This window comes from Natrix helvetica, assembly GCF_964273705.1.
Source record: "Natrix helvetica genome assembly, chromosome: 2".
NCBI classification, from domain to species: Eukaryota; Metazoa; Chordata; class Lepidosauria; order Squamata; family Natricidae; genus Natrix; species Natrix helvetica.
In genome coordinates, this window is record NC_138552.1 from 210,839,143 (window position 1) to 210,860,007 (window position 20,865).

Below are 20,865 nucleotides of genomic sequence, written 5' to 3' on the forward strand. Positions count from 1 at the left end.
GGACAGGAGTGACTATGAAGAAATGCCACTTCAGAACGGTCAGGCTATCAGAGCCAAGTTCAAAGAGGAATCGGACAGTGATTAAATTTGCACAGGAGCAGCCAAGAATATGGAACAAGAGTAATGTTATCTTTCCTATAGTCAAGTGAATCTTGCTTTTGGTGGAAGTATGTCCTTTATTCCAGTCATTTTCTGTTTACAAAACTGAAATGGACGGGAGTGAGAAATGAATGTTTAGTAACATTTAAAGAAACTTGTGGTTTACCCACCCCCTCTCGCAAAACTCAGTAGCAACTGGATGCATTCACGGACAGAATGCTATGGAATTAAGATTGTTAAAATACATTTTGGGGGAGTCTTATTATGGATTAACAACTGAATAGTGGATTTCCTAATTGCTTCAGTACAGTGGTGGGTTTCAATTTATATCACTACCGGTTTGCTCATGCTTCTGCACACGTGTGACGCTTCTGCGCACGCAGATCCGGGGCGAACCGGCAGAAACTCACCTCTGCTTCACTACTAATATAAGAGAATATTTACAGCTCGGGGTTGAACTATGGAATCTTTGGTGCTCTCTGAGCTTGGTTGTTTCCTTGCAGACATTTCATTACCCAATTAGATAACATGTTCAGTGCTAAAAGGGAGTGGGGTTTGTCCTGTTTATATAAGGTGGCTTGCCCTGTCAGTGTTGGTGGGAGTATTGTTTTCTTCTTGATTGTTCCTTGATTCGGCTGCGGTTTACTGGTTTGATTACTATGCTTCATTACTATTTATGACTGCGCTTCATTACTATTTAAATGGCAGCAATACTCTGCATTTTAAAAAATGCCAAAGTAATTTATCTTGAAGTTGCATATTGTAGCAGCAGGACAATACACAAATCTCCCAACTTCTCTAGATTCCGAAGTTAGGTGGAAATTGGTCTGGTTTTCCGAAGAAAAGAGCAGAATATTACCACAGGCATGCAGTAATGACATACTCCGGAACTCCCAATAATTCAACACATAACTGGTGTCTTGAATTCATAAAACTGAAATTTCTTCCTGTTGTTTTGTACTGTGGGCACTTGATTACCACAGCAGCTCATTCTTTCTGAGATACCAGCGTAGTTGGGTTGGTTTAGAAGACAGGACAAATTGAGAAGGCTGATATTTGAAAGCTGATTTATCTTAAAATAATGCAAACATTTAAATGCATGGCAATTTTGAATTAAAAGCAAAGCCTTCTGCTGATGCTGTTTTTTTAAGGGAACATACTGTATATCACATACACTTCCATCAGAAAAACTTTCTGAATATTTTAATAAATTGAACATTATTAAGTACTGTAGTTTAGAAACACACGTTAAGTATGATGGCTACTGAAATGAGCACTTGCTCATTTTATAATCTGGTGGGATCCAAACTGGTGGTTGATTCATTTTTATTGGATGAACACTCCACTGGCAGAGTTAGAACTTTCAGATTTGCACAGCAGCATTCAGATAAAATAACTCTGGAAGAATTATATGAGTAAAATATGGTCATGTGACATTCTCCTAGACTGGCCTTTGCTTCACGGCTGCTTTATGTGTGCACTATAATGTGGAATTAATTGTTCCTATTGTACATATAGAATAGGAATGAAGAGCTCTGCAGAAAACAGCAGGTGTCTGGGTATCATGATGTGATTTCTTGATTTTAATTGCAGCTATCTTGAACTGTATTTCTCAGACTTTTTAAAAATCTTATCTTCAAATATAAATAACCTCTTCTGCAAATTTCCCATTCTTGCTAGAAAAATAAATTACTGAACTTCAGTATGATAACTGGAATGAAGATACCAGTTAACAGTGCACTAAAAATACCTTTGACTCTTAAATCTAGATGGATTCTGTGAATTAATTTCATTATGGATCTCTATTTTCCGTGCTTTTATAGTACATCTTCCTCCTTCTCAATCACTCCAGTAACCTTTTTAAAGACATGAAGCTCTGATAACCTGTGAAATAAAACTTGAATGATATATAAGAATTAAAGCCCTGTTTAAATTACAGGTAAAATTAAATGCATCCCCAGTGTTCACCCTTGAATTTTGATAGTCATTTCTTGCTTTAGGCCTTGTTCTAAGTTCAAGCTTCAGGAGCAGCCTAATTATTTAATTCCAAGGCCTCAATTAGACAGCACTTCCCTTTGTGCTGAGGGGAGTTAGTATTCTCCACTTCATCACATGCAAATCTGATGGTTCGTCAATGCATGCAAGAAATTATAGTAAAGAGATGCTTAATAGGCAAGCAGGGACTGGATCCCAGACATACCCAAGTATGTAATAAAAACAGAAATAATCCAAAGCTATTAATACAATAATAAACTCGTTTTTCTAAGTTACTCAAACATTAAAAAGGATGAAGTGCGGGTTGCAGGTCAGATATTCCATGTGTATAATTATGTGATCAGCTCAGTTCTGTACTGTGTACTACTTACTGTAAATCATGTATTTGGTATATGTGAAAATATGTGTTTTTCTTTATGGTGATATTTTAAGTGTGCCAAGCTTATGGTGTATAAAATGATAAGACTAAATACCTTCCTCTAATTTTTTGTATTGCTGACTCATGAAAAGTTGCTGATTTTTTAAAGTATATATGTTGTTTTACGTTATTTCGAATTGCTTTTCTAAGGTTTGCATTCAATTTGTGCAAAAGGATAAAAGAAAAACACTGGAGGTTTCCCTAATTTCTCTGAGCACATTTGAAGTTGGTGACAGAGAAAGCTCCAAATAGACCAGTGTTTCTCAAACTTGGCGACTTTAAGTCCTAGCTGGCTGGGGAATTCTGGGAGTTGAAGTCCACAGGACTTAAAGTCGCCAAGTTTGAGAAACACTGAAATAGACTCTTCCAGCGATGTCTTGCTGACAAACGGCATTAGATTCAACACTAAAGAGTCCAAGTTTTACTTAATATGGTTCCAAAGTTATTTTATCCTGAATTCATTTGTTTCTGTAGAATTGTGTATTCAATTCAATGCCCCTAAAGTTCATTTGACCTTGAGAATTTCAGGTAGCTTTGGTTTTTGACCTGGTAATATTAGCTGTAAACTGAATATCACTGAAGTTGCCTGCACCAGTTCAACCAACTGAAAATGTCTACTAGTAAACATAATGCTATTTCCAAAACGTTTTGATCCTTTTTCCGATTTGCAAAATGTTTGTCTGACCTTTTGATTTTTTTAGTATACAACTAAAAGTTATCCAGGATTTATTACTTTAAGAAGGCATTGTCAGCAGGAAAATCAATCATTTTCTTAAATCTCTCCCACTCATCCCACAATGATTAGAATTGTGTTGCAGGCAGTTTTGGACTTAATAACATTCATTTAATGACTATTCAAAATTATAACGATGCTACGAAGTTACTACTAGTCCATGCACTTGCAACTGTTGCAGTGATCACAATTTTCAATCTTCCCAGCCAGTTTGCAACAAGCAAATCCAATGAGGGAAACTGGATTCACTCAACAACTGCATGGTTCACTTAACATCCAGTGATTCCCTTAACTACTGCAGCAAAAACGAAGGTGGCAAAATTGGGCAGAACTCACTTAATGACCACCTCGTTAGTGACAGAATGTCTGGTCCCAATTGGGGTCATAAGTCAAGGACTACCTGTACACAATTTATTTTATATAATTGAGTTAAACGTTTTCCAATGAATTTGCCTGCATTAGTTTCTTTAAATAATTTAGTATTTAAGAGCCGTGGTGGCGCAGTGGTTAGAATGCAGTACTGCAGGCTACTTCTACTGACTGCCCAGAAGTTTAGCAGTTCTAATCTCACCTCCTCAAGGTTGACTCAGCCTTCCATCCTTCTGAGGTGGGTAAAATGAGGACCCAGATTGTTGAAGGCAATAGGCTGACTCTGCAAATCGCTCAGAGAGTGCTATAAAGCACTCTAAAGCAGTATATAAGTCTAAGTACTGCTGCTATTGCATGGGATGAATTAGGCATCTCTTCCCCTCTCCTTTTGTTCATATGTTTGAACAGAGGCAAGGCCAATGGTGATCACTTTTGCAAGGAACGAGTGTATTATTGGCTTTTTCATAAGTACTGTGATATTTTTCAGTTTTGCAAAAGTCAAAATGAAATTTCCAAATACATACAAAATGACACTTAACTTGGAAAATACAATAAAAATGAGTGCTGCTGCTCTTTTTGTACCCTGCTCCTTATTGGAAATTGAGACTATTTTTCAGGCACATTATTCATCACAGAATACTTTTGTATGTACATTATACAATGGTGTAATGAGACAGGATCTATTTCATACTTTTAGTTGAGGGAATACTGAGAACTCAGTTAAGAAGATTCACTTGGATACAAATGTATTTTCCCAGTATGAAGCTAGGGAGCTATTAGTAAAAAAGGGTTTTAAATACTACTCTCACTTACAGCTCTCAGGTTGGGGTGGTGGTGGTGATTCTCATTATAAAATGACTTATCAGTATTATGGGTACATGAGTCTATCCTTTAATTACTCAGTTATTAGGTGGACTCCAATAATTTTCATGTTAGCAGTAGGAATTTTGCCCCCTCCCAAGCCTGAAAAATTTTGTTTTAAAATGTCCTCTGACAATGCCATGTTTCCTTTAAGTGAAAGCAGCTGCTCTTTTAGGAAATTGATAATTGGACAGAATAACCTGATTAAACCAGGAAAGCAGCAGATAGTGTAGGACAGGGAGATAACGTCATATTACACTGCCACAAAGCCAATCAAGCTTTTGTTCATGAAGTTAACCATACATTTTCATAAAAATATTTGAAAAGGATCAAACTGAGGCTTTTTCAGTACCACCAAGAGCAACATAAGTTACCATTAAGCATAATATACTTGGGAATTAGAAGTTAAGTGGTATGTTGAAAAAAAGCAATTATTTTCATGGTGATTTTAATTCCAATTTTGTGCATGTTTATTCAGAAGTACATGCTATTAAGCTTTTGGGTCAAATTTGATACAAAACCTGAGGGAAAAAATACCTGAGATTGTGCAATCATTGCACATCAGCTCTATGGCTCTTTTGCTGTGTTTGTTGTCTTATGTTCCACTTGTGCCAATATATATATGGAAAAATCCTTTCAACACTATTCAACAGATTTCAGTATTTTTAAACAGCTGTGTAACAAGGCAAATATAGAAAGTTTTATATCAAAATGTGGCTAGTGCTTTTTTTCAAAATGCCTATGTTAATGAGTACATTTCTAAATTTAATTTTGCTTGAAGAAGGGATATGCATGGTTTATTGTAATGTGTAATCTCTGGGCTTCAGGGACTCTGCTGTTTGTAATTATGGTGAGGTTTGGAATATGAAACAGAATTTTCCCACAGCATAAAAGGAACATTCAATGTAAAGGATTTTCTTTAGCAAATACTAGAAATAGTGCAAAATAAAAATCATGAAATTCAATTTATTCATAATAAAATTTTATACTGAACTTCCGCATTAATGTCAATTAGCCTTTCTTTGATTTTGCCCATGCTTTACATGGGAATGCCAGCCAAAACAAAATACCCAGGAAGCTAATGAGATGAAGGAATAATGATACTCTTTCAGAACTTCAGCATATTGAATACCGGACTACCAAGAGTTAGGGCAAAGATACCTTCAAATTCATTCCTGGTGATCATATGAACATACCAGTAGAATTAGGGACCCCAAATACTATATTGGCTCTGCTTACTTTCAAAACTAGCAAAGATCAGCCATTGCTGCAATCATGACATTATCCTCATTTCAATTTTTTTTAAACTTTTAGGAACGAACATACACATATTCAGAGCTTCAATAATTTAATAAACAAACAAATCTAGAGTGAAAACCAGTCTTACCCACACAGGTGGAGTAAAGCTATAGAAGTGCAGCAAGTTTCAGGTTTTAGCACCTTGAGAAAAAGTCCTTAAAGTGTTAAGACAGAGTTTGGGTGTGAACAAGGGATCATGCTTATATAACAGTACTGAGATTTCTCTCCTGTTTTTCCTCAGAAAGAATGGGGAGTTCTTAGTTATTCACCGAATTCAATTTTAGTGGACTTAAAGCAATGACAAGATCTGAAGGATTTCAAGGCAATTATATTGCAAGTCCAAAGGCACTGACAATACAGTACATAGTCTTGTTCTCCCATCTTACAGTGCAGGCTCCTAGAAAACAAAACAAAGCAAAAACAGCAAGCAGTTAGTCACATAAATACAAGATATAGATTAGTGCATCTATACTGTAATCCAGGCATTTAAGTCTCTGGTAAAGCTCTTCATAAGCTTGCATAATACTTATAGACAAACTCTACTATTATCTAAACTGTTTGGAAGCACACCCATTTTACAGTTTTCTGTACTGCCTATTTTGAACAGTAAGGGAGAGTAAGTCATTGCAGCCATGATCAGGTAAAAGCACTAGAACCAAAAGTTTGTAAATGCCGTAAAAATTATTTTACCCGATAGAGCTTCCAGAATTATACATTTTTTCCCTTTAAAAAAGTTCAGCAACACCAATTTTGAAAGAGTTTTATACCATCAGCGGCATTGTCCCAGAAGCAAGAGTTTGCAGTGTGAAGTCCAGCCCCATTTTTTTGCATAATCACACAGGTCACTAGAAATTATAGAGACAAAATACTGTTAGAAAAAAAAATCATTTTTCCATGTAACACAATTATATCTGATTTTGCAAAGGATATAAAATACATGAAGTATGACCACAAGTGTTCAGACTAATTACTGTATTTTTCGCCCTATAAGACGCACTTTTTTACTCCAAAAAAGAGGGTGAAAATCTGGGTGCGTCTTATAGGCCGAATGTACCCACCTGGGCAGTAGTGGGTTTCTGCCGGTTGGTCAATGAACCCGGAAGCTCCGCCCCTGTCACTCACTCGCAAGTCCTTGGCATTTTTTTGCATCGGGGCTTGCTGCAAGAGAGAGGGAGCAAAGACCTTTTCTGGATTGGTGGTGGTGGAGGTGCGGGCCCGTATTCACTAAAGCAAGTCCGGGGAAGTCCTTTGCGCCAGCTGGAAAAGGTCTTCACTTCCCCCCCCCCCGCTTGCAGCATGCCCCGATGCAAAAAATGGCGAGATCGCTTCTCAGAAATGTCTTCTCGCGCTGGCCGGATCTCTCTCCAGATCTTGCGGCTTTTTCAGGGTTTTCTTTTTAAAAAACACCTGTCCGAACTATCTTGAAAACCTGCGATGTTGCTTTGGGAGGGGGCAGGCGGCAGCATTTGCCCCTGCCGCCCTCCCTGGGCACCTGCAGCCTTGGAGCCTGCAGCTTTAAAACATGCCTTTGCACAGCTGCCCGTCTTTCCCCTCCGAAAGCAACCTCGCAGGTTTTCAAGATCGTCTGCAGAGACGTTTTTTAAAAAGAAAACAGTCTTTTTTTTGGGGGGGGGGGGAAACGGGCTGTGCATGGAGGAGCTGGTGGTCAGGGCGCCCTGAAGCAACGCCAGCCAGCATGTCCCTTAAGGCGAAGGGCAGCAGCGCTGCGCCCACCTCTGCCCTGCCCACTTCCAGGCGATCTTTAAGCAGGCGATCTTTAAGCAGGCAATCTTTGGCTGCTGCACAAGCCGCGCTGCCTTCTTCTCTCTGATAGCTGCCTGCTTAAAAAGAAGGACGAGGCTCCGCTGGTTCGGAGCCCATCCGCGGGGGGGGGGAGATCCCCCTCGTGTTCCTCATCTTCCCGGATGGGCTAGTAAGGGGACAGAAAAGGTTGTTCTCCAGTTGGGACGGAGAGAGGGACAGACAGACAGAGACACACACAGAGAGAGACACAAACACACACACACAGAGTTAGTGATTGAGTGAGTGACAGACAGACACACACACATATACACAGAGTGACAGACAGAGAGGAAGGGAGGAGAGAGAAACACAGAGAGATAGAGAGGGAGGGAGGGAGAGAGAGTGAGAGACAGACAGACACACACATACAGAGTGACAGATGGAGGAGGGAGGAGAGAGAGAGAGAGACAGACAGACACACAGAAAGAATGACAGAGAGAGACAGAGAGGGGGGGAGGGAGAGAGAGACAAAGAGCTACACACACACAGAGAGAGACAGACAGACACACAGAGAAACAGAAAGAGAGAGAAAGAGAAAGAAAGGCAGAAAAAATGAAAAAAGGAAAAAAAAAGAAAGTGGGAGAGAGAAATGAAAGAAACAAACAAAGAAAGAAAACTTATGACCACAATTGAACCCAAAATTGAGCGGCTCCTCACATTGCTGGGGAGTGAAGTTGTTGTGGCCATTGTCTCCCCTGAGCTGCCCCCCCCCCGAATCTCGGAGTCACCTTTCGCTTGCAGGAGGAGGAGGGTGAGGGCCGAGTATACCAAAGCCTCTGAGTAACTGGGAAAGAAAGCCGCGCTTGGAACCTGCCGAAAACTGCCACCCGAAAAGCACGCCTTTCTTTCCCAGTTACTCAGAGGCTTTGGTTTAAGGAGGCGCTGCTTTAAGGCTCCTGAGAATCCGGAGAAATTGGGGCGGGGGGGGGGTGGAGGAAGGGAAGGGAAGAGGAACAATCTCCTTTTTACAATCTCCTTTCCTGCAGCATTCACTCAAACCAGATGCATATGAGGGGGTTACGAGACCACCAGATGAAATATGGGGGTTAGAGAGCACCAGATGAGATATGAGGGGGTATGAGACCACTAGATGAAATATGGCTGGATAAGAGAGCACCAGATGAAATATAAGGGGGGAGGGGAAATGAAGAACATATTGGTAATATTGACAGTTCTTTCATTTCTGGATTTCTTGCTGTTTCTTGCTCTGACTGTTAATGAGAGTAAAGATAGTTCTTAATATGTTACATGGTTGACATAAAATTGTTCTTAAACTGCTGTTAACTTTATACAGTTGATATAAAATATTTTACTATAGTATTTGGTTCAGAATCTTTTTTTTCTAGATTTTCCTCCTTTAAAATTGGGTGCGTCTTATATTCCGGAGCGTCTTATAGGGCGAAAAATACGGTACTATCAGAATCTCCCCACCTTTACAATTTCAAGATTTAATTTTCTGAAAAAATTAAAATTTCTGAAAAGCACATATTTAACTTACCAACATATTTGAATGGTTTCCCCAGCTTTGTCAACTGACTTAAAATCTGCTCCACAACAGTTGTAGTCCATTGGTTCACCTTGCTATGCAGATATGCATTGCCACCTATTGTTCCTTCTATGGACTATAGGTAGAAAAAGATTAAATGTAGATCACTACCAGTGAGAAGCATTACTCCTACCTATGTCACTTGCTAATTATAAAAAAGGAATTGGTTCATTTGAGTACATTTATCAAATATGGCTAAACATAACACAATACAGCCCAGTTTTGTCAGAAGATGCACGCGCAACTATGCAAAAAAAGAACCGCCATTTTGAAACTATCTTGCAATTCAACATATTGATGCTTACATCTCATCAATTAGGAAGCTTATGCAAAAGATTCTTGTTTAAGTATGCAATGAGTTCCATTCCATTCCACCATCTTGCCTTCCCTAAAGTGGCTTCCACTAATAACAGTTCCATTCGTCTGGTTATTACAGTGCCTATATGGCATAGGGCCTGATTATTTGAATGTTATTGAACAGGGACGGCCCTTTCTTCCTTCCATCCAGTCTATCATTCTTGCCATATTTCATTTTAACTACTGAATGGTAATTTCTTTGTTTTGCAGCCAATAAGATCCTTAGCAATGGGAGAAGAAAAACAGCATAACCTACTGCATCAACTCAAATGGGATTATTCTTATTCTCTTCAAATCAAATCAAACCTTTCTATTCTAGTCTTAATGCAGACCAGCCACAAGTAATCCCCTCTTAAAATAAAATGGGTGTTATCAGGGCATACTTACATAGAGATTATGTTTATATATTTAGCAGACATGTAGAGTCTTTGACTGTCATTCACTGCATATTATTAAGCCTTAGTTATTAAGGGTATTTTTCCTCCTGAAGGATTTTTAAAATTAGCAAACTATTACTCAGGAACATTTACATTTGATAAGCCTGGGAATTCACAGAAATAAGTTTGTCTCAGAGATTATTTTTATAATTTAGCAATTATTAACTGTAACTTAATTTTAAAAAGGATGTCTTGTGCTTTCTGTATTGTAATGCTTAGCACAACAGGGCATGTTCTAAGCTTCTTCTGAATTGTTAGGGCAGTTGCTATAACAAGAGATTAGCAAATAAGACACTGGTACCTTGACAACTATTAACCAGACTATAATCTGCGCTAAAATAATGAACTACATAGATTCTATATTAACAACAGCTTTGAAACAGAAAATGGTATCATTCCAATGGCATAAATCGGAAGGTATAATTTTTGCATTCCATCAATAAGGATTTAGACTAAACTATCCAAAAGAACATTAAGAATTTTATTACAAAATATTGAACTGAAATGGATATGGAGGAAATGGATATGGTGGAAACGCATGTATGTAGATAGCAACAACTTGAAGACACCGAAGAACCGGCTGTGGAATTGGGAGTCATAGCTAAAGAGTTTGTCAAACTTTTTGCCTAAGTATGGATTACAATTTATGACAGAATCAAAACTACCTACAAGAAAAAAAATTGTCATTATCTGAGAAATCTGAATCATGATGAAAAAAAAGATTCCAGTTACAAGTTGCTAACAATTTGTTGCTGAAGTTGGGATTTAAAAGAGCAAAATAGTCTCTTCTGCCTGAGTGAGCCACAAGCATGGAAATCAATTAATTCCCACCACCATTTATCTAGATTTAATAGGTTACAAATTGTTAGAGGCCAGGTCTAATTACATGACAAAAAGCCCTGAGCTGGATATGCTTAACCATTTCAAGCAATAGTAGTATATTTTATGAATGCAGTTATTTTAGGGCATCAAAAGATACATATTGGCTGGGATTCAAAAGCACCTAGGCCAGGGATGGGTTGCAAGTTGTACGCCCCGGTACAGGCATACTGGTGCCTGCCCGGAGCACTGGATACCGTTCCGGTACGTGCTCCAGAAGGCCTACCTGCCTGCCCGTCGTCCTTACCTGTCTATAAACTCTTCGGCGCTTCCGCGCACACGCTTACAGCACTATGCGATGCTCCGCCGAGCAGCTGGAGTATCGCGGAGGCGTCGCTGGAGGGTAAGACGCATGTGCAAGCTGCACACATTCATGTGGAGGATGCCGGGCCCCGTTGCAACCGTACCGGTTGCAACAGGATCCAGAACCCACCACTGACCTAGGCATGTGTCCATGAAGTTATTTTTCTGTGTTAACCAACATTATGCAGACATCAAAAATAAGTCAGAAAAGCTGGTGTTCAGAAGTGGAACATACCTCTGATTTTCAGAGTTCCCCTTTTCTACTTATACTGTCTGGCCCTCTCCTCCAAAGAAAGGAGAAGGTAACAGAGAGCTTTAAAGCCCACCTAAAATGTCATTAGAAGGAATACTCAAAAGAGTTGTATGCAGCTCCTTTTAAACCCTGAAAACCTACTCCTGAAGATAAAGATGCTCCATAAACGGAGAGCTTGATGCAGTTAAAACAGGAGTCCATCTCCATTTGTACAAACATTTTCCACATAAACTAAATATTGTTATGAAAGCCGCTTGCTTACTTTGGTTTAGTTCCTAATGGTTTTATTTAGGAACCCTACAGCATTACTTAAAAGTGGTTTTACAGTTAGGACTATTGGGGGGCTAAGTTACAATTTCTTTGAAATACCTCAAATGAAATGGCAAAAATTGTACTGAAATTTATAGGATTGTATAGAATGTGGCAAAATGTAAGCTGGACTTTGCTACCATTAGATGGATTCAGAGCTGATTGAACAACTGTATTCACTGAATGAACTTTGGAGGTTGTCTGTGACTGGCTGTGGTGGGTTCCTTCAGGCTTATAATTCCTGTTTTAAAAGCAGTGGAAACCATAATCAAGGTCTGTCCAATTCCAAGTAGTGTGGGGTTTCAGACCTACCCAGAGTAAGATGCCCTGATAACAACCCATATCCTGATTATGATTTTGCTGGAATGCTGCAACATGCAGACCAGCCTTTAGAGATTATCTGGAAGTTGCAGCTTCTTCAGAATCAATGAGCCAAACTACCAGCAAAGCAAACCCACTATTTTTGTTGTGTTTACTAAGAAATATTTTTATGATTATGCAAGATTTTATTCCCATTAATAAGGGGGCTTATACTTAAAATTTGGTGCAAAATTTATTCCTCAAGCTGTAGAAGTGATAAATTCTTCTTTTGAAGGAAGACAGTGTCATGCAAACAGCTGTTTGGTACAATAAAAATATAAACTGTTAATAAAGTGTTAACTGGCAGAACCACCTTCCTAAAAAAAACCTTGACTGAGTAATACAGGAGATGTAATAACGATGCAAGATGATATTAATGTATAAGGACTTACCTCTTTTATAATGTTGCTTACTTCATCCACAATAAAAGCAGTCTTTTTTTTTAAAAAAAAAGCAGAAATATTTAAATTACATTATGCAAAACTGAAAATAGTGTCACGGCAATAAATACTTCACTCATTCAATTGACATAATAGCATAGATCTGAGAGCATTTACAGCTTATTTTGATTTAACAGTCATTATCACTTTCCTAGCCTCTCACAAAGAAGCAAGGAGCAAGATGCTCCATGTTTCCTTAAGTATATAAATGACAGATATGCCAACGTAATAATCAACATGACAATGGTATTCCGGAGGCCTTTGTTCTTCTCCCCCAATCGTTGAGCTGGGATGAGGGTTGAGCTGAGAGGATGTTTGATCTGCCATGGGGTGGGGGGTGGGGAATACTCTTGTCTTTAGTCATGTTTTTATGGATTGTTCTTGCTGGCTAGAATCATTTTATGAGATAGGCGGCCATATAAGTCATATAAATAAAAATTTTAAAAATGCACAATAAGTGCAGGCAGTAATCACAGAAAAAGAGCTATTTTCTCATCCAGGTAACAATAATTTTCTGCAGGCACTATGGCTGCAACCTAACAGGTTCCCTGCATGCCTAACAGAGTTATGGCTTGACTCATTGGGACAGTGAGCTATTTTTATTTTTTAAAAAAAACTCTGAATTCTTAATGTGAGCCAAAAGCAACACTCTCATCTGGTGGTAGCTGCGCAGAATGATATATATATAAAGGTAAAGGTTCCCCTCACACATACGTGCTAGACGTTCCCGACTCTAAGGGTCGGTGCTGATCTCCGCTTCAAAGCCAAAGAGCCAGCACTGTCCGAAGACGTCTCCGTGATCACGTGGCTGGCATGACTCAACGCCAAAGGAGCACAGAACGCTGTTACCTTCCCACCAAGGTGGTTCCTATTTTTCTGCTTGCATTTTTACATGCTTTCGAACTTTTAGGTTGGCAGAAGCTGGGACAAGTGAGGGGAGCTCACTCTGTTACGCACTAGGGATTCAAACCACCAAACTGCCGACTTTCTGATTGACAAGCTCGTCACAGCCATTGAGCCCCCTCGTCTCTTTATGATAATACAGATAGATAGATAAATAGATAGACAGGCATGCATAGATAGATAGACAGACAGACAGAGAGAAACACAGAGAGAGAGAGAGAGAGAGAGAGAGGGAGGGAGAGAGAGAGAGAGAGAGAGAGAGAAGACAAGACTAGAATAACAGAGTTGGAAGGGATCTTGAAGGTCTACTAGTCCAACCCCCTGCTAACGAACCCATCGCCCCCGCATTAATCCGGGAAAGAGCAGCGCGCCCATGAAAGGCCGCTGGGGCGTGAACGAACGACATTCCCCGCCGCCTTTTGGAAGGCGAGAAAAGCCCAGGCGTGGGTGCGTGGGGAAGAGGAGCAACAATGGGGAAGGGGCGTGTCTCTACCGGAGAGGCTACCCGAAACCTCTCTTTCTCCAAAGCTCCGCTACAGCCAAGCCTGCGACGTCCCGGGACAAAGGTCCTCCTTTTTGTTCCGGAGACGCTTTACCTCCTCGGCAGACTGGAGCTCATCCATCGTCCTCCTCCTTCTGACTCAGCTCGGCTCCAACCCCCGCGCGTTCGTTGGCCGCTACGCGACGAACTCCCTCCCTCCTCCTCTTTTCTTCTGCGGTTGCGCACTGCGGTCGACGCGGTCAGCCAATCACCGGACGCAGACAGGCAGTCCCGACTGGGGGGGGGGTTGCTGGGCTACGCTTTCTGCTCGCGGGGCCCTGTCAGCTTCCACCGCTTCCCCTTTCCGGATTGTGACGTGTCGTCTCACGTGGGAGGTTGCAGGCTCTGCCCGCAACCGCCAGATAGGAGGAAATGATGGATGCTTCTTCCTTAGTTGATATTCAAGTCCTCGCGTTTCCAAGTACCAGGGGTCTTCAAGATTTGTGGACTTCAACTCCCAGAATTCCTCAGACAGCACTTGGCTGAGGAATTCTGGGAATTGAAGTCCACAAGTCTTAAAGTGGCCAAGTTTGGAGACCCCTGTAGTAGGATCTCCTGCTTGGGCGTGGGATTGGACTAGATGACCTACAAGGTCCCTCCCAACTCTCTTAATCTGTATCTGTAAGGTAGAAGGGCGGCGGGTGCGCAGCAGTGTTTTTCCAAACTTGGCATCTTAAAAATGGGCGGGTTCCAACTCTGGGAGCTGAAATCCAGCCGTCTGAAATTTGCCAAGTTTGAAAAAAACACCCATGTGCAGCAGTCGCAAGAAAGGGCGAAGCAAACCCAACGCATTCGTGGACAAAAAGGGTAGCCGGGTTTAAGAGACCTGGAGCATAATTTTCACTGCTGCATTTCGGCGCGCTCCTTAAGGCTAACGCTCACAGCAGATGGCAGCATCTGTCGTCTGAAATGATCCTGAGAAAGGTAAATAGAAGCAGACCGGGTTGATACTTAAGTGTGTGTGTGTGTGTGGGACCTAACAGGAGATCCCAGGACTGTGGAAGAGATGAGGAGGTAAAGCCTCTCTCATGTGCATATACATCTAGGAAGAAAGCAAGAAAACAATACTGTATGCCTCTATCCAAATGGTCACTAGGAGTTGATCCTAGTTCAAGGATCTTCTATATTTATTTTTAGATGATGTCTAAATAGGAAGCTGCCATGTATTGGGCATCCATAATAATAACTGTTCCTTTAGTGTTGTCAAAAGCCCCATTTATGAAATTATCAGTGTATAGCTGCTTGAAAGTTGTATCTGTTCCAGATCCGAGCCAGTTATGCCAGCTTTGTGCCCTCCAGGCATATATTGACTTATAACTCCCACAGTCAATGATAATGAGGTGCATTGTTACAGATGTTAAAAGCACTGTAGTCCACAACTGAGAAGAGCCAGATTGATGCAATTGCTAAAGCATCCGGCTAGAAATTGGGAGACCGTGAGTTCTAGTAAGTCCTTTGACATGAAGTAGCTGGGTGACCTTCGGCCAGTCACTCTATTTCAGCCCTAGGGAAACGGCAAGGGCAAATCACCTCTGTAAAATCTTGACAAGAAAAAATTAGGGACTTGTCCAGGTAGTTGTCAGGAGTCAATAATTACTCTAGTTTTGTGATTGTTGAATTTAATCTAGTTTTTATAAGCATCAGATTAGATGCTCTTCTTCCTGTCTGCCATCTTATCTTATCAGTTTGCTTTCCCTTTAGAGACACTGATGGCTGGTGTATGCAGCACCATTCTTTGCTCCTTGCTCCATTTCTAGACAGCATGTATCTGCCACTAAGTGTTATAAAATTATTCAGAGCTCAGCAAACTGAAGAGCAAAACAGATCTTAAAAAGTCCCTACTGTGAAGGTGGTTTATTTCCTAGAAGTAACAATTAAGTCCATTAAGCAGGTTAAACTGTGCCTCCATTTTATCAAGTAACAGGCAACGTTTTTAAAAACAATTCTTTCAGAAAAACTAAGGCAGAGCAGTGAAATGTCAGAGCTCAATTGAAGGAAGGCAAACAGACAGACCAAAATAAATCTTTTAGAAAAGATAATAGCAATAGCACTTAGATTTATATACAGTTTCATAGTGTTTTGCAGCCCTCTAAGTGATTTACAGAGTCAGCATATTGCCCCCAACAATCTGGGTCCTCATCTTACTGACTTTGAAAGGATGAAAGGCTGAGTCAACCTTGAGCCTGATGAGATTCGATCTGCCAAACTGCTGGCAGCCGGTGATCAGCAGAAGTAGCTTGCAGTACTGCACTCTAACCACTGCACCACTGCTCAGAAAGAGGAGTCAGCAATAGAACTGAACATTGTGTGTGTGTGGTATGTGTGTGAACAGTTTTCTTCAGCCTGACAATATCTCTGAGCAGTGCTAAACGGGGAGGGGGGTGGCAGGGGGGAGGAGAAAAGAGTCTTGTTGAGAACTGAAAATCGCATTGAGAGAAAAGCAACTGGTACATGTATGTATGGTAGATAAGAGGCTAAGGAAACAGGATTGGACAATCGTTCCTTCAGATTATCAGTAACGAGAGCCTTCACGATGGTAACACCTGGCAAAGGGCTGCTGGAAGAGGCCATAATAGCACCTGGAACCTTATGGCCTAAAAGTGGAGTGTGGAAAAGGATGAAATGCTTGCTAGCAAGGTGAAGAAATGGCAAGGAAGAGGCCTCTGGAAGTCACCATGAAGAGTAAAACAGAACTCACTGTTTTTCAGGAAAAAACTTATTCTGAAATATATTACAATAAAATCGTTTTTGAAGAGACCTGTTCAGCCCTTATCTGGTTCTGGCACCATCTCCTTCAAAAAACCCACAATGCTGGGATATTCCTTACAGAATTCCTAGGCACAAGTAGATCTTGACTGGTTCCAAAAAGCCGATCCCAAAGAGATGATAAAGGCCAAGCCTGTTTGATAATAGGATGAAAGAGGATCCTAAGGTTATAGTCTAGACTGGTAAATCCTAAGGTTGTAGTTTAGACTGGGAAGTTGAAAAAATAACCCAGAAAGCAATGATAACTTTCTTCCATATCGTTGCCAAGAATATATGGAACATTTTTTGCTATATGAATCATTTTCACCAGCAAAGATGAAAAATGTGATTGGAAATATGAGAATGTAGAAGCAAGAAGTTTATTTTCTGGGAATCTCCAGATTCAATGGGAATTGGCCATTGTGAGAAACAGAATGAAAGTCTAGAAGGATCATTGATTCAATAAGAGAAATACTACAAAAGTTAACTTATTCCAAAATTTTCTCTTTAAATATGGACAGGGTTCTTAAACAGACATATAGATGATTGTAGACACTGAAGATCTAGAGACTCTAGCTAAGATGCTGCTTGTTCTTGATGAGTGATGAATTTGTTTTTGGCCCAATAACAAAGATAAAACCCTTCTGTCCATTAAAAGTATGCACATTCACAGTAAAATAAAGCAATTTCACCTCCACATTAACAATACTGCAATATTGTCTAATTGCTCAAGTTGTCAACAACCACCTCCCCAATCATTTCTTGTAAACGGCATATTGACTATAATTGTATGCTTCTTATTGTGAAGCTTTGCGGAAACTGAGGTTTGCAGAATTGCACACATCTAATATTAGAGAGGAAGAAGGAGGAAACACTGTCAGTATCACATTTAACTGCTATTACTCTTCCTGTTCCATGACTTGGACGTTTCAGACCTATTTTAATGAGAACAGCTGTTTTTTCTCTCTCCTGAGCGAATGGCTTCTTCCAAAACCTGTTGAGCCTCTCTTTGAGAGTAAATTGTGTTACTAATGGTGACTTCCAGTGCAGATGGCTGAACGGCGATCAGGTGAAGCACACACAGCAAACTCCATGTTAATTCTGGTTCAGCAAGACAGAATCATATGAGAAGGTGGTAACAAGCTCTTATTCAATAAAGTGAGGCTCTCTTTCTGGTTGGGAAGGAACAGGTAAGTCGCTATTCATGGGAAAAAGTAGTTTCATGGAATTTTTGTCTGATCTGTTTTTATTTTCTAAGGGTAAGGATGTTTGTTTGTTTGTTTGTTTAGTTTGTATTTTTGTGTCCATGTTGGCTCCTGGTGACGCCCTACAGTTTTCTTGGCAAGCTTTTTGAGAAGTGGTTTGCTCTTGCCTTTTTCCTCAGGCTGAGTGAAAGTACATAGAATAAGGCCCAAAGGGACCAAGCAGGCGACTTCACACCATTCTGGACAAGTGACTGATCTGAAGTCACCCAGTTGGATTTTGGGGGTAAGGCAGACTAGAACTTACTCCTGGTTTTTAGCCTGGTGCCTTAACCACCATGCCACCTATCTCAGGTCTAATGATTTAACATTCAAAACCTAACATAAATATTGTTGTTAATATTAGGAGAGCTATTAATAAATTCAGAAGAAAAAAAATGCCCTCAAAGGAAATACATTTTCTGTTTGCCATTACATTAGTCTCATGTTTTCTTTTTAAATTTATTGTGATAGAACAGGGGTGTCCAAACTTGGGAACTTTAAGACTTGTGGACTTCAACTCCCAGAATTCCCTAGCCAGCATGGCTGGCTGGGGAATTCTGGGAGTTGAAGTCCACAAGTCTTAAAGTTCCCAAGTTTGGACATCCCTGTGATAGAACAATGCATTTACAGTATTTTGAGACCAAATCTTTGGAAAATGCACTTCATCTAGGGAACTGGTGCATTATGGTATGGTGTTGGATACTTAGATGTTAATCAGGAAGTCTTCAGTTCATCAGGGCATCTCTGATGGAAGCCATAGCTCTCAACCTTACATTCCTCTGTAGAAGATGGGGATAATGCAGGCCATTTTCTTGCCAGGACCAGGAGTCACATAACAAAACAAATTGAGCCTGTAGGATAGAAGTCTAGAGTTCTCAAGCCTCCTTTCCCAGAATCTCAGTGGGTCTTCATCCCCTGACCAGATCTCCTTCTTTGGTCTGGCAGCTTGGCAGTGCCACCCACCATCACCTACTCCCAGTGCAAGAGAAAGTAGAAGTAAAAGGTAAACCCTCAGTATGCTAGTTGAAGCATCTCCAACCCTGGCCACATTAAGCCTCGTGGACTTCAACTCCCAGAATTCCTAAGCCAAACTGAGTTCTGTCACCAAAGAGAGGCTGAGGTGTCTGACTCTTTCTGTATGTGACAGAGAATTACTTTCCTCTGTGTCTCACCAGTGCAAGTGTGGCCAGCAGCCTATAGTGTAGTAAGCAAGTACATTCACATTAGGACCCAGTTAAAGATGCTGGAGGATCTGTTTAAAAAATGGGAGAGCTGGTAATAAAGAAGCAGATGAGGCCAGCACAAAAATAAAATCTGATTTGATTTAATTTCAGTTTAAGTTTAATTAAAATAATGTGACAAAATGTGATTACCACCTGTGTATTTAATAAGAGACATGGCTAAGCTAATTTGCAAAACAAACAAAGGAATAAAACAAATGAGGGATTTTAGAGATTTGGTCAGCTTCTTGCCATTCCTAAACAAAAGCTACAAGTAGTATAAGAGCTGACAATGATCCAATAACGGAATCATATTCTGCCAATAGAATATAAACTTGAACAAGTTCTGCCTTTTTATATTCACAAGAATAAGAAACGTGTTAATATTATTTTGAGAGAGACACGTAGAATGCTAGATACTTGATTTGGCAAAATATATATATATATATCAGTGATCCTTAAACCATTTCCACTACTGATGAGAATGTACTTGATTTTCTATAATAAAATTATAGAATGTACTTGGATATTCAAATAAAATGTTTGTAAGTGAAAAGTTGAGTTCCTGACTTCCAAAGAGGGAGAATCATAATATGAAGTGATGCATTACACAACTTCTGTCCTTTCCTCATTTCCTCTTCATGGTACATTTACTTTCTAACGTCAATAATGCCTTAATTCTGAATAATCTCATTCTGGCCAACACGGTTATTCTACAACCGTGATGGTGAGCCTATGGCATGCATGCCACAGGTGGCATACCAGCTGTCTGCTCCGGCGCACATGCGCGTGCATGCCAGCTGATTTTTCACATTTCTGGAGGGCCAGGAGAGGCTGTTTTCACCCTCCCCAGGCTTCAGGAAAGCCTCTGGAGGCTGGGGAGGGCGAAAAACGGCCCCAACGTGCCAACCGGAAGTTTGGGAACGACCGGTTTCCAATTTCCGGAAGGCTGGGGGAGGCCCTTTTTGCCCTCCCCAGCCTTCAGGAAAGCCTCCAGAGGAGAGGTCGTGTGTGCATGCAGTGTGGGTGTCGCGCACGCATGCGCAGTTGGGTGGGGAATTGTGTGGGCATGCGCATGCACGCAGCAGCGCATGCAATTTTAGCACGTTGTAAGAAAAAAGTTGCCATCACTGTTCTACAGTAAATGGTTGTAATTCCAGCTCATTCCTAAAGATTCAGAGACAGGCACTTCTGTCATTGCTTATGTCAGATGAAGGTGTGAATGCTATGATATCTGCTAAAATTTGGTGATGATTTTATTGATTTTATTTAGGAAATAATTTAGACAAGCTTTTCACACATAAAGAAGTACCCATTTGATTTCTTTGGTCTTCCAGGCAGTCAATGAAGTTATAAAGCTACCTTTTCACATCAAGTGGCACGAAGATAAAGCTAACTTCTTCCTTTGATCTGAAATACATTGTGCATTTTGCATAAAGAGAGACAATCTCCAACTCACAAATTCTGAGGCCTCCCGGAAAACATGGTTGCTTGGAGGTACATTTCTCATATTTGCAAAACTGCAGATGAAATGGTGCTTTTTCAGACAGTTTTCTCTCTTTTGATCTCTCTTGTTATTTCTTTCTTCAAGTCACATCATTGAAATTCTCCCTCGTTTTCGCTTGGCGATGATGGTCGGGGTTTTCCTATTTATTGTACACTAATTCATGAGTCAATATGCATGGGTGCAATATGAGTGAACATTGCAGGAAATAACAAAAGGACATGAGAGGGGCGTGGTCAGTGAGAAT

The 20,865-nt window shown here is 40.4% G+C and overlaps 3 protein-coding genes across 15 annotated transcripts in view; 2 read left to right on the plus strand and 1 right to left on the minus strand.

Moving 5' to 3' along the window:
* Positions 1–2,754, plus strand: part of TMEM181 (transmembrane protein 181) — a 36,581-nt gene extending 33,827 nt beyond the window's left edge. For all 3 annotated transcript variants that reach the window (XM_081941256.1, XM_081941257.1, XM_081941258.1), the window contains exon 17: positions 7–2,754. In XM_081941256.1, coding sequence (XP_081797382.1) covers positions 7–85 — 79 coding nt within the window. In that variant the 3' untranslated portion in view covers positions 86–2,754. The remainder of the gene's footprint in view (positions 1–6) is intronic.
* Positions 2,755–5,423: 2,669 nt separating this feature from the next.
* Positions 5,424–14,237, minus strand: DYNLT1 (dynein light chain Tctex-type 1). The gene is made up of 5 exons (XM_081941259.1): positions 13,961–14,237; positions 12,414–12,455; positions 9,076–9,199; positions 6,542–6,619; positions 5,424–6,171 (listed from the first exon to the last, which is right to left on the minus strand). Exons 1-5 carry the CDS (start codon positions 13,985–13,987, stop codon positions 6,101–6,103), a joined length of 342 nt encoding a protein of 113 aa, XP_081797385.1. The 5' UTR covers positions 13,988–14,237; the 3' UTR covers positions 5,424–6,100.
* A 268-nt stretch (positions 14,238–14,505) lies between these two features.
* Positions 14,506–20,865, plus strand: part of SYTL3 (synaptotagmin like 3) — a 36,928-nt gene continuing 30,568 nt past the window's right edge. For 2 of the 11 annotated variants that reach the window (XM_081940323.1, XM_081940324.1), the window contains exons 1-3: positions 17,559–17,840; positions 18,035–18,138; positions 20,452–20,611. The gene's annotated coding sequence lies outside the window, so the exon portion shown is untranslated. Of the gene's footprint in view, positions 14,830–17,558; positions 17,841–18,034; positions 18,139–20,451; positions 20,612–20,865 lie in introns of those variants that run through there. The other 9 variants (XM_081940321.1, XM_081940322.1, XM_081940327.1 and 6 more) reach the window with 6 other exon arrangements.